Source organism: Bidens hawaiensis, unplaced genomic scaffold (assembly GCF_021521415.1).
Source record: "Bidens hawaiensis isolate Kalapana, Puna unplaced genomic scaffold, B.hawaiensis_p1.1 tig00005588_1, whole genome shotgun sequence".
In the NCBI taxonomy this organism is placed as follows: domain Eukaryota; kingdom Viridiplantae; phylum Streptophyta; class Magnoliopsida; order Asterales; family Asteraceae; genus Bidens; species Bidens hawaiensis.
The window spans coordinates 764,750-778,986 of NW_027491362.1; the positions used below are offsets into that span (position 1 = coordinate 764,750).

General features: G+C 34.2%; 2 protein-coding genes across 2 annotated transcripts; one reads left to right on the forward strand and one right to left on the reverse strand.

Moving 5' to 3' along the window:
• Window positions 1-3,013: 3,013 nt before the first annotated feature.
• On the reverse strand, window positions 3,014-4,551 carry LOC143630238 (vacuolar protein sorting-associated protein 2 homolog 1). Its single transcript, XM_077099304.1, has 5 exons — window positions 4,454-4,551; window positions 4,017-4,147; window positions 3,791-3,895; window positions 3,455-3,715; window positions 3,014-3,368 (listed from the first exon to the last, which is right to left on the reverse strand). The coding sequence occupies exons 1-5, from the start codon at window positions 4,488-4,490 to the stop codon at window positions 3,231-3,233; spliced, it is 672 nt and encodes a 223-aa protein (XP_076955419.1). The 5' UTR covers window positions 4,491-4,551; the 3' UTR covers window positions 3,014-3,230.
• A 1,819-nt stretch (window positions 4,552-6,370) lies between these two features.
• Window positions 6,371-7,843, forward strand: LOC143630214 (uncharacterized). Its single transcript, XM_077099284.1, has 2 exons — window positions 6,371-7,097; window positions 7,216-7,843. Exons 1-2 carry the CDS (start codon window positions 6,616-6,618, stop codon window positions 7,838-7,840), a joined length of 1,107 nt encoding a protein of 368 aa, XP_076955399.1. The 5' UTR covers window positions 6,371-6,615; the 3' UTR covers window positions 7,841-7,843.
• The last annotated feature ends 6,394 nt before the right edge of the window (window positions 7,844-14,237 follow it).

Here is a 14,237-nt window from a genome sequence, read left to right on the forward strand (position 1 = left end):
AATGGCAAGAGTTGGAACACCAAGCACTTGTTTACAAGTACATGATTTCTGGCATGCCCATACCTCCTTATCTCCTCTTCTCCATCAAAACAAGCTTAATGGATTCTTCCTCCAAACAAGCTTAATGTAAGTCAGTGTAGTGTGTGCACGGTTCAGTTTGGACCGATTTTAAACCGAACTAAAAACTAAAACTTTGGTTTTTTTTTATTTTTATTTTGAAAAACCTTTTGATTTTGGTTTTTCGGTTTGAGCTTAAAAAAAATGGGCTGAAAAAACAAAATTGTTGAAAATAATGAATTTTGGCTTAAACATATTTGTTAATTAATAAACAATAAGGAATTAAATATTTGAGCTAACATATTTGAGTCACCACGTATTTATTACATTTTTATAAATTAATTTAATTAAAAATCTATAAATTCGGGTTGGTTTTGTTTTTTCGATTTTTGTACATGCAAAACAAACCCAAACCATAAGTTCGTTTACAAAAACCTAAAACTAAACCATCTGTCTTCGTTTGGTTTTCTGGATTTGACATTTTCAATTTTGGAATGGTTTTTTCGGTTTCATGCACGCCTCTAAGTCAATGTGTGTTTCTTGTTCTTAACTAAGTGAATAATAATAATAATAATAATAATAATAATAATAATAATAATAATAATAATAATAATAATAATTTTGGATATGCAGTTGGATGGGACTATTTCCATATGGGATATGGGAGGAAGATAGATCCAGAACCAGGAAGATGCAAAAGAGCAGATGGTAAGAAATGGAGATGCTCAAAAGAAGCTTTTGGTGATTCAAAGTACTGTGAAAGGCACATGCACAGAGGCAGAAATCGTTCAAGAAAGCCTGTGGAATCTAGATCAGTACCCTCACAGAAAGATCTTATCAGGTAATTGATGGTTTACATACATACATGCATTAATTGTTTGTCATGGTGTGTACACATGCACCCACATGCTAATGTCCAGTGGCATGTAATGTGAATGATGATACTTTCTCTGAATCTCAACAGAAATGAGATTATGCTTTTTGACATCTTCTGCTTTTCAATGCTAAGTAACTAGTTACTTATCATTTCAAGATGCAAAAGTTAAACTTGGTAGGTTGTTATGATGTTTCTGGACCATCTTTTAGTGTCTTTTCTTCACTAGTTATTATTATTTTTTTTTGATATTTTAGTTGTGTTTTTATAATAATCTAGTTGTGTCTTTTAGTGATTTTTTCTTTAATCCTAGTCCTTATTTAGATATTTTAGAAAAAATGTCATGTTTTTGTACGTTTCCCCTTAGAAGACATCTGTTTAGATGCTTCCTCTGAAAAGTGCCACGTGTCACGAAATAAGTGATCCATTGATGGTTCCGTCTATCAGACAAAGCGTGTAAACTACAGTTGTTGTCTCTGAAAAGTGTCATGAAAGCCTGAAGTCCTCAATTTTCGTGAAGTGTCTAAATTACATAAGCTTCCTATGTTTATTTTGGTAATTAATTGTGGGACCATGCTATTTTAGTCATGTAGTAGTGTTGTATCTTCCAAATGTATTTATCAACTCAAAAGTTAAAATTTTAATTTCCAATTAGGCTACTTGTTGTGGGACGGTAAAGGTGTTATGGCCTAGCATTAACATCACGAACAGGTGCGCCGGGGCGTTAAGCTCGGGCGTTTTCGGGCATTAACTAACATCGTAACAGGGCTTTAACAAGAAAATGGTGGGACCCAAGTACTAGTTATTGTTAGTTAAATCACAACACGGTTAAAGATCCGTGTTAGTTAAAGTTCAATGCCTATGTGGCAGTGATGTGGTTAAATAACAAGTTTAAAAAACTCCATAACAAATAGCCTTAAATATGAACTATCATTAGACCATCCCGAACCTTACCCATGGATCAGGAAGAGTGGACTAGGAACGTTTTTTTTAAGTATTAGCGGAAATCAGATGTGCTTATGTAGGGTTGGTAATGATATGTGCTTTAAAAATGTGTGTGAGCTTGTTTGCTTTGTGTGTTACTCTACTAATATTAAGTTTCATCATATAGTTGGTCTAATATGGTCTAATATAGTACCTAAACTTGGACTTTTAATTTGTTACAAAAAAATTATTAAAATACGAGATAAAAGTTTCAAGGACAACCATTTTCTTATGATTTGCATATTCAATTTTGTTCATAATAAAAGAAGCATCACCATGAACACATCAACAAGGTTGAGAAGATATTCATTGGAAAGATACACCCTATAAGAACTTTAGTATGTTTCTTGAAATTGGATTGATCTTGAGACATTCTTTGTAACCAAAAAGAAACTTTCCGATGTTATCATAAACCTGTTTACCGGTGTTGACATCCATTTTTGTCTGAAAGTTGTAGCAGTGGTACCATCTTGGCTTCAGTTGCTGATTCTTGGCTCTTGGAACCATTGGCCGTCAACAACTCGTCTTCTTCATTGGCTGATTATCTAAATGATCGCTCGTATCTACAGCTTCATAACTCGCCAATAACACAAAAGCAAGATCAGGATCCGGATCAAGATCAGGGACGCTATAATCAAAAACTTGATGGAAAAGAAGCCCGCAAAGTAATGCACCATTTCTTTGATGAATCACCACATAGAGACAACGATGGTCATAACAAAGATAAAGATTCTTCTACATCTAAACTCTCAATCTCCATTCCCAGTTCTGGTCACGACTTCTTCTTGCCCCGTAAAGGTAATTTCACCCACTAGAACGTGACTCGCTTGCTTTTTATCTTTACTTTCATTTATCAACGGTAAAGCTAAAGAATTTCTTGGTTACCTGTTTTCTCATTGTTGCAGATAAATGAGGTTCTCATTTATTGGTATTCAAAACAAGTAACTTTGCTTGGTTTTGGCTTTTGTTGACTGTTGATGTGTTCATCCTCCTATGCTACTACTGGTGTGCTGTTATTAGACTTATAATATTATATGTGTTTGTTCTGTAACAGTATGTTTTCATGAAATTTCCCACATCTTTGCATTCACTCTTATGTAATTAAATGACTTTGAATGTTAATGTAATCCTGTCAGTTTTTTCCTTCATTCATCCAACTGCGATCATAGTATTCGATCATGTTATTTAATCAAATCGCAAACATAATTTACAAGTAGTTTGTTACTGAGATCAGCTATGCGCAACCCAAAGAGTTCACAAATTCCTCACAAAAGCCCATACAAAGCAAGTCAATAATGTACACATGTAATGAAACTTACATTTTTCTTAAATTATCTAACCTAGCTTGTAGATCACTGTCTATCCCGCCATCATCAGATGCAGATGCTTCAGCCTGTGCCACCTTATTCTTTGCAGCAGGCGCGGAAACAGCCCCGGATGGCGCGTTTAACAGCTGCAAAGTTCACATTATTACGTAAATATGCGGTTCGTTAACAAAATGATTTAACTTAGATAGATAATATGAAAGTAAATAATTACCTCTTGATTGATGTCAATTCCAATCTCGTCAAGAACCTGATTCACCAACTCTTCCGTTTCATCTTCTTCTTCATCTCCTTCCAAAGCATCATCAATCGCATCGCCCATCACCTCACTTACCATCTCCATTTTCTCATTCTGTCTCTCGAACTCTTGCATTATTTTCTGTAAGGACGGTAAGTTCATCTGTCGGTTCATCTGCCCCATAGCCTTCGTCACACCTTTCATCGCCTCACCCATCGCTTGCGTTGATTTCAACGTCTAAAAAACATGTTTGGTTCCAAAATAATCACAACCCAAAGTCAAGATAAAAGTCAAAGGAGAGGTAATATATACCTGGATTCGAAGCGAAACACCCTGCAGTTGAGATTTTAGCTTGTAAAACTTCTCGATCTGATGTCGCGTTCTAATTAAATCTTTCGCCATCACCTTCACAGCTCCCTGGATCATCAAATTTTAACCTTTAAGTTTACTAAAACCTATGATTCAAAACAAACATAACCGAAATCTCTTCCAGCCGAACGTTCGGTTCGTTTACAGTCCAAGCCATAATAATATTTACCATTTGGCCTTGTTTGGCGCTTTTCTTAATCTCAGCAATTAACTTCTTCTCCTGATTCTGCAAACCTTGCCTCTCTCTTTCAATATCTCTAATAGACTTATCAAGCATTCTCTTATTCTCCCGCAGCAACTCTGCGATCGCGATAGCAACGATTTAGATACCATAAACAACTTATTCCCAGTCCATAGATCAATTCCACAATCAAACTAAACCGGGTTTATTTATGATCTAAATATCTAATTACCAATTTTCAACTCATTGACTTTATATTCAATAAAACACAAACAGATTTACTAAAATTGTATAATCCTTATATGATCATCAAACCCCATAAACCAAATCACAATATGATAATAATAAGCACCCAGATCAAGCTACGAGTGATCGATCTTGCAATCGAAACAAAGCAGTTGAAATCTAGGATTGAGAAATCGTACCTGCGGGTGTCTTTCTCTTCCCGAACAAGAAACTCATTGTGATCAAAAATCAAAAGGTTCAGTAAAGCTTAAATCTTGTGAGGATTTTGGATCGATGGGTTTGTGTTTTGTTGAAGTGGAATGAATCGGCGTTTGATGATAATGCATATCAGGTGACGTCAGCAAAGTTTATGTCAATTGGGCTTTCTTGGGTAAACACCATTGGGCCTCTACTTTCACTTTTGTGTTTATTGGTCCAATCGGGTATTTTCAAGAACCGAAAATATGGTCAACAAAAGTCAGAAGACGGGTATGGTATGAACCGATTCTAGGTATCGTAGGGTATTTGACAAGGTTTGCCCGGGGGTGGCCTGGTTTTACTCAGGTTTTGACCATGTATTGGTGAAACCAATTTCGGTGGGTCCAATCCCGGTTCAGGGTATGCTTTTTCTGAAGAACCGAATCTCGGATTATACCCGCATGTTGGGTCAGGTTCGGTTCCGGTTAGGAACAACCAGGTCGGGTTTGGAACAAGTTTTTTTCTCACCTCAAGGCATGGTAAACTGAGCGGGTTGGGCATGTTTGAATCATGGGTCAAGATGCGTTAGGATTAGTTAGAGTTATGAGTGAAATGAGTTCCGATCAAAACAGGTTGTTTCAAAAAAAAAAAAATATATCAGTTTGGCTCTTTCAAAACGAGTTTGGGCAAAAGTGAAGTCAAGTTGAACATAGATAAAATAAAAGTACACAAAGGTACCTGAATGGATGAACCTAATATATTATCTTATGGTGATTAGTAACGGTAGTGGTAGTTGTTGTGGTGATCAAACTGGACCGTTGGCCTCTATTTTTATTGTGTTTATTGGACAGTGGATCATAGATACAAACTGGTAAGTGACCAAACTGGACCAAAATAAGAATGTTAGAACAATTTTACGCAAATAACCCTGACTTGCATGATCATAACTCGGCATATGAACTTTGACTTTCTAATAACTCAACACGGGAAGACGAAAAGCGGTATCTAGGACATGTGAATCTAGTAGTCAGAGATGCAAATATGATTCGCGTGTCCTTTAACACTCACTAACTTTTCTCTTCTTTCATTAATTTCCCATTCTTGTGATGATGATAACTATATATATGAAATGATAGAAATTTATAAGTAGTTGTACATGTGTTGTAAATTTATCTTGTAAATAAACATCTAACCGTATGCAAATCTATGTGTACATGTGTTGAAAGCACAATCACATGCTTTGAAAATGGCTAAATTCCAACTGTAAAGTATAAACTTATCTCATAACATTTGGCTATAAGGTTTACATTAATTAAGCTGTTGGTTTGGTTTGGGACTGTTATCCGGTTCCAAACCCAACATAAGTTACATAACCGAAACAACAACCAACTCTAAGGTTTTCGGGCCGGTTCAATTGGCCCAATTTGATTTTTGCTCAACACAATTTAGGGCGTTTGTAACAAATGAACAATTACAAATAAGGTTTTTTTTTTCTAACAACCTTTTTTATTTTCTTATTTATGTTTAGTGAAAATAGAATAATATAAATTTTGGGTGGCTTTATTAACTGATTTTATTGCTTAAAAATAGTGTAAGTATCTTTATTCTCAAATTCAAAACTATTAATTGTGGATTAGATTTTAATTCGAATTTGAGTTTAAAGATTTGTTCCGTTATATTTTTTATGGTAAGATTTGTATTATTTTAAACTAGTTTAAAGAAAATAATATATAAAAAAATTAAATCTTTTACATCTAAGGGCGTTTGTATAACGCAAACAACTATATGTTATATAATTTATACATTATTTTTTTTCTTTAAAATGTTCAACAAGCAAAAAATAATCTTTTTTTGATAAAACATATGACATTCCTATAACGAATTTATAGGTCATCGAATAATTCCTGATTTGCAGTACAAAATCAAGATAAAATCTGATAATACATTTAAAGAAACGCAAGTTTTAAAAAGGAAACGAAATTTATTTATTTTATAAAAATCAAAAAATATTACTTTCACTAATCCTATTACAACTTGCCCCCCAAGTCTCAAATCTCCTATATATAAGATGACCCAAAATATACCTCTACATTAATATCTTTAAAACATCTTCACTTTGAAAACAACCCAAAATTTTCCATTCGTTTAACTTGTTTTTTTTCCTATGGAAGACTCCAAGCTTCCGGACGAGATGATCATGGAGATTATGTCTTGGGCACAGTTAAAAACCCTCGACACCTTGCGTTGTACAAGTAGATATTTCAATACACTCGCCAATGAATCACTTGTTCTTGATTCAAACACGGAAAGAAACAACATGGTGTCGGGTTTTCTCATACAAAATCCACGAAGAACTTATTTGTACGTCAATGAATTTGCACCATCGCCTAAATCAAAGAGTCTTGATGTTAGTTTTCTACAAGATAATGCTCGAATTCTTGCAACATCAGAACAAGGAATGATGGTGTACATGACAATCGATCCAACGAATAATAGGAGATATTCGTATTATGTTTGTAAACCTGCCACTAAACAGATTTTGGCATTGCCATGTCCCAAAGGAAATCATACAGTTGAGAAGGTGGCAATTGTGGTGATGGGTTCGAAGCCGTTACATTACAAGATTATCAGATTTTCTCAGCACAAGTAAGTCTTTATCTCCTTCCATTCATCTTTATAAATATATATAGGGTTTAATGTTTTTAAGAAACATATAATGCATGCATGGCTTATACAACTTTATGCATTATATTTAATGCTAATTTATTTATTGTTCAATTTGTTGCAGTTGTTTGAGACGGTGGAGGAAGTTCTACAGCTGGTACGGTTGTGATATATTCGACTCATTGATGGGGAAATGGCGATCGCTAGAGCATATAAAGTTGGCTGATCTTGTTCACTTTACTAATTCGCAACTAATCACAGTGAGTGGTTCGATCTACATGTTATTATCGAATAACGACGTGTTAAAGTTCAATGCATATACAGAAAAGTGGAAAGTCTTTCCGTCTCCTATTCCGTATGATGAGTCTAAGTTTCTGAACCCACCAATAGAGCTCGTGAAGTGTGGTGTAAGATTGGGGCTAGCTTATAAGCCGATAAGGGCTAATGGCGTTTGGGAGATCTGGGTTCACACTTTGGATGAACGGCGGGAGAAACAAGATGTTGCTGTGGAAACTAAGAGTGAATTTGAGTCGCTAAAGGCGTTACATGGTCCGGATACAAGCGTTACAGTGAAAGACCGCACGCTCGTGTTTTACAAGTATAAAGAGCATGGCAATAACATGATGAGTAAGGTGGTGCTAAATGACAGCCCTTATCGAATCTTCTCCTTCCGGTCAGATTTTGAGCCACTTGATTTGGTGCGTCCAGAGGGGAATCAATCATAGACTTTAAGTAGATGTTGATGGATCTTGCTATTATTTGTTTTAGACTCGAATTAAGTTGAATTTAGTGGCAATATTATGAATTTGGTATAACAATATTATGAATTAAGTTGAATTTAGTGGCAATATACCAACCAACTTGATTAATTTTCACTTGAATACACCACCTTTGTCCTCCACAATAAAATATATGATAAAACATATATGGCTTCTGCATTTACTTGATGCAGTGTCAAAAATATAAAGAACTCTTAAAACTTACCAGCCAATTATACCAACAGCCACATTCGAAGGTGATTTGCATCAAAATACTACCCTTTTGACAGCCACAAAAACTATGTTTTAACGACAACAAAAATACATAAAAAACTGTGCTTTAATAGCAACAAAAAATGCTATTTTAACAACACTAAAAATGCAGCCAAATTGCACTCTTGACTAGCAGTAAAAATGCAGTGAAACTGCACCTTTGACATCACGAAAATTGCAACAAAACTACAATGTTGACAACAATTATATATATGCAGTAAAACAGTTCTATTTGACAACATTCAAAGCCATTAGAAGTGGAACTGAAATTAGACACAACATGATTTTTAGGCCCTTTCTAATGAGTTTCACTTTTAGTTTGGAAGTTCACCATTTAAATTACTTCCAAGTTCCAACAATATGTAGGTTGGGGTGTGACGTAATAGAGGAGTTAAAAAAGTAGAGATGGTTCGGCTGCATGATCCGCATCAAGGGAAAACGACATGCGACTACTGCAAATCTAGGGGTAAATTAAATGGTAATTCCACAGGGAAACCGATAGATGAAGGTGGCGGAGGAGCAAAAGTCTATGAACCGGCGCTACAGAACCTACACCCGCCAAAAAGTCGACTTCCAAATGCTTTTTGATGATTTTAGAGGACATGATGTTTGAATATATAGAGTTGTTACTTGTATCTTTATATTGTTTGTATCAATGTTTTGGATTATATATATATATATTTTGGGGGGGGGGGGGGGGGGGGGGGTTTAAGTGTTAAAATGCAAAATGCAGCCATAATAATTTGTAGCCACTTAAATAACATATACCCGTGAAACCTACCTACCATACCACCGTGCCGCTTAAAACCCGGACCGACCTATATGTTATTGGTTTGGGTTGTTGTTACCAATTGTCGTTTCGTGGCACTACATGGGTTTCCTACTAGTGTTATCTTATGGTGGTTAGTGACGGTAGTGGAAGTGGTTGCGGTGATTAAATTATATATAGTATATATAGTAGATGTGCATGTGTTGTAACTTTTTTTTTGAACGACCGACTAGCAAGAAACTAGTCGGGCACAAACAAGAAAGGAAAATTACATGAATAAAGGAGAGTTATTTAACTAATCTAACCAATTAATTTTAGACTTACTCTTTCTCCTTAACTACCAAGGAAAGAGAAGTAAGTAGCATCATCAAACAACACTACATACTTCATATGTCTTTTAAAAAAACACAATATCATTTCGAAGCTTGCAAATTGCTCACCATATGACATATATAATTGCACCCACAATTTCTTTCTTGAGCACGCTTAAAGACAAATTCTCAACCCACTCCATGAGATCAACTGGGAATCGCAAAGCTGGCAACTTCACATCAAGCCACATTTCAACCAATTCCCAAATCTTCTTAACCAAGCTAGGCGCACTCCCCAAAAACATGAATAACAGCATCTGACCCATCATTACACAAGGGGCAAATAGTAGACAGAACGTCTATTCCCTTAGTAGCCAAATTTATCCTAGTTGGCAATCGATTTCCCACAACCCTCCATCCGCAAATATTATTTATTTTACGAGGCAAACAAGGGAGCCAATTGGTTTTCCTTGAGGCACTAGGGAGCAGGGCCGACCCATAGGGGTGGCGGGGTGGTCGATGGCCACAGGCCCAACACCTCGTTAGGCCCGAAATTTTTTTTAAAAAAAATTATATTTATTTTTATTAAAAACAATATGTATATTTAATGTTTGAACATAATTACATGACCACTAGCTTAGTCTAGTGGCAAAGTGATATTAATCTCAACCAAAATGTTATGGGTTCAAGTCTCATTTGAGACATGTTTAATCCTATTTTTATACAAAAAAAATTTACACAACCCTAATTATAACCAAGTAAACCTACATAAAAATTTAATTATTTAAACCAACAAAATAATCCTTTTTAATTAAGGCCCAAAAAAATATTTCGCCTTCAGTCCAAATTTTTTTTTGCTTTCTCGGAGCCGGGCCTGCTAGGGAGCGTATTGTTATCAATTCTCTCCGGCCGGATACCCTTAACCGAGAATTCAGACATCCCTAGCAATGACCAAACCCATCGATCATTACCATTCAAAAGTGAAAATCTATCAATCATATCTTGCATTTTTAGAAACAAAGCCATTTCTGCGTTGTAACTTAATCTTATATATAACTTACTAAATATGTAACCGTATGCAAATTTATGTACACATTTTGATTACATATGCTTTGAAAATGGTTAAATTCCAACTGTAAAGTAAATTTATCTTACTACATTGGGGATTAAGTTTACATTATATAAGATGTTAGTTAGGTTTAGAATTATTTAATCAGCTTACAAACTGAACCTAGATAAGAGACTAACAAACTAAAAAACAGCCGACACTATCACAATTTAGAAATTAAAGGTGCACAAACAAGACTACGGAGGCAGAACAATTACAAACAAGTTTATTAAAAATAGAATAATATTAGGGAAAAATAACAATATAGGCAACTTTGATCAAAATTTTATCAAAATATAAATGTCTATTTTAGCCTGCATCTCTCCAATTATTGATTTTTTGATCAATAAACAAGTAACACATTAGCAAAGCCGACTAAGCCTTAGCCGTCACTTTATGGACACGGAATTTTATGAAAAGTAAACGGGACCCGCCTTTAGCCAATAAAAATTCGACACGTGTCAAAGTCGGCTAAACTAAGCCTACATATATGGTTATTTAGCCCGCATCCTTGACTCTTAGCGGGCTTCGGATATGTGTCTATTCACTTAGCCGGCTCAAAATATTCCTTCTTAGCCGGCTCCAACTTGGCTTGTAGGCTAAGGCTTCACTTAGCCGTCTTCTTTTTTCATCTAGCTGTCTAATTTTAGCCGCCAAAATTGAATATTTTACCAACCTTACAAATCCTATTAAAAATTTTGTCAGCTTCTATCTTTTTATCTATTAGCCTTCTTCTTATTCGTTGTAAATTTAGCCCCCAAAATTTAATACTTTTACCTACTCAATTAAATATTTAGTCAGTTTCTACTTTTTTTTTTCTCCTAGCCGGCATGTTTTAGCAATCAGAAATAAATACATTTACCTACCCAAATTTAATTTTTCATCAACCATTCTTATAAAACTATACAACCATCTTCACTCCATCTTATAAAACCATTTTCACCCTATCCAACTTTTTTACTTTCTTATCACACACGATCCTCCTTTTTTTAAAAAATATGTTTGTTAACGTCGTCGTTTACTTGGCTAAAACATTTAATTGAGAAAAAAAAATTATTAAATTGTCAGCTAAGAGAAAAAAAAACGTAGAAACCGGCTAAATATTTAATGGAGTAGATAAAAGTATTAAATTTTGGAGGATAAATTTACACCGGCTAAGAGATAAAAAGATAGAAGCCAGCTAAATATTAAATAGGGTTGTAAGGCTGGTAAAATATTCAATTTTTGCGGCTAAAATTAGACGGCTAAATGAAAAAAAAAGACGGCTAAGTGAAGCCTTAGCCTACAACCCGAATTGGAGCCGGCTAAGAAGTAATATTTTGAGCCGGCTAAGTGAATAGACACATATCCCGAAGCCGGCTAAGAGTCAAGGATGTCGGCTAAATAACCATAGATGTAGGTTAGGTTTAGCCGCCTTTGAAAAGTATAGAATTTTTATTGGCTAAAGGTAGCTCCCGTTTACTTTTCATAAAATTCTGTGTCCATACAGTGCCAGCTTCGCTGACGTGTAACTTGTTTTGTTGGTCAAAAAATCAGTGATTGAAGAGATGTTGAAATAGACATGTCTATTTTGATCAAATTTTGGTTAAAATTGTCTATTTTGGTAAATATTAAATTTGGGTGACTTTATAACTAAAAAAAATATCATACCTTACTCCAATATTAAAAGAAACTAGGTTGACACGTGTCACCGTTCTAGAATGTGCACATAACATGGATGACATATAGAATCTTACCATTTGTGATCATTAATTAATTAAATACTGCTAAAATATTTTAACTAATTCTTAAATATGTTTTAATATGTTTCTTTGTTTTTGTAACTTTCATAATTAACACACAAGTAATATTTATGTAACATATATTTTTAATTAGTTAAAACTTCCTAAAAATAATTAAATTATACCCTATCTGTCCTATTTAAAGTGTTCATATATTTTTTTATTTGTCCTAGTCTATTAGTTAATTTTCAAGTTTACCCTTAAACACACACAACTAGCACTAATTAACAATACTGATGGATCAAATTTCTAAGGCATTATTATCATTTGGTAAACAAAAAAAAAGTAATCATGCAATTTACATTGAACTTAGTGTTTTTCAATTCATGACACTTAAAGAGGGGTGAAAGAAGTATAAACTTGTGAGACATTTTTTATACTGTTAGTTTATATATTTTTTTAACTTTTATGTGATTTCATCTAGCTATAATGGAACCTCGACATCTAATATTACATGTTAAAGTATTTATTCTAATTCAATTCCATTTACTCATGCATAGGATTGACTCATCATCAAGAGTATGTAAAAGACCCTGAAATTTCACACATGTTATTAGGGGTGTTCAACGAATCGAATTTCGAATATTCAAATATTTTCGAATCGAATTATTCGAATTTTGAAATGTTGAAGCTAGATTCGAATTCGAAATAGATTCGACAAATTCGATTCGATTCGAATTCAAAAAACCTAATTCGATTCGATTCGAGAATGAAGTTGGAATTTCGAATCGATTCGAATTCAGTTAAAAAAATCTATTCCAGTTTCAATACCATAACAAATTTGAGTTTTTTAACAACAAAAAGTACAATCACATAAAATAAATAAATAATTAAAAGTTATCACATTCTAAATATTTAAAATGGTAACATCCAATTACATTAATTATTGATTAAAGTGATGAACTGATGTATAATTATTTATACATCTTTATTGCATCATTTTATACACGATTCATGTTATTTTCGTGATAATATTATTGAGAATCGGTTCTAATAAGCCTCTATTTGTTTTTGTAGGAAAAATGAGCTTAGAAAACCAAACATGAAAAAAAACAAAGAAAAAAAATCAAGAAAAATAAAAGTCTGTCAGCTAAGCATGGGCCAAGCCTCGGCCAGGCATGCCCCATTTCCATCTGAAGACACATCAGCTAAGCATGGGGCTACGCCTCAGGCAGACACGCCCCACGCCTCCTCAGAAGATGACAAAATAAAGTACACAGTACATTGTCCTCCTTTTTGAAGACACACAGGGTCATGCCTTAGCCAGACATGCCCCATGCCAATCAAGTCTGCCAAGAAAGTACAATCAGTAGCATGCGCATTTAATGCTTGAGGGACCAGCACAGCCCATGCCTAGACCAAACATGCCCCGTGCCTAGCTATATTCCAAAGAGTACAACCAGGGAGCACGTGGTGTACTACATGGGGACCAACATGGGTCATGCCCTACTAAGCATGGGTCATGCCTTGTGCACAAGTGAGCCTATATAAAGACCATGCATGTTGCTCATTTGGTATGCACAATTTTGGAGAAAAACGCACCCATTTTCACTCTCATAATCCATAGAAGTAAAGAAAGAGAAGCTCTTGAACCTTCATACAACATCAAGAAGAAGTCTTAGCATCATCATAATTATCTAGCTTGGTTATATTATCTTAATATTAAACATGAATGCTATATTCTTCTATTTTGGTGTATCTTTTATAATTATCATGAGTTAAAACTCTTTATATCACCTTAACCCATGATGAAACTTGACAACTTTTGATGGTTGGAATTAATATATGATAATTTTATGTTAAAATAATGACTAATTCTTGGTTATCCTTTGATGAAATATTGTGTTTAAACAACTGAAAGTAATATACAAGAATTATAAATGGTACATCTTGTTATGTTGAAAGACTCTTGATTTTATCATTTATTTATAAATGTTGTTCATGCAACTTTATAACTTTTAATCTAGAAATAGTTAAAATAATTCTTGTATGGCACATGAAAATTGGTTAAACACATATCCTCATGTTTAGATTTGAAAAGATTGAACATTTGTTATGAATTGATATTCTTGTTAAGTAATATTGTAAATAATTTGTTAACACAATTATTTTAATATTACAC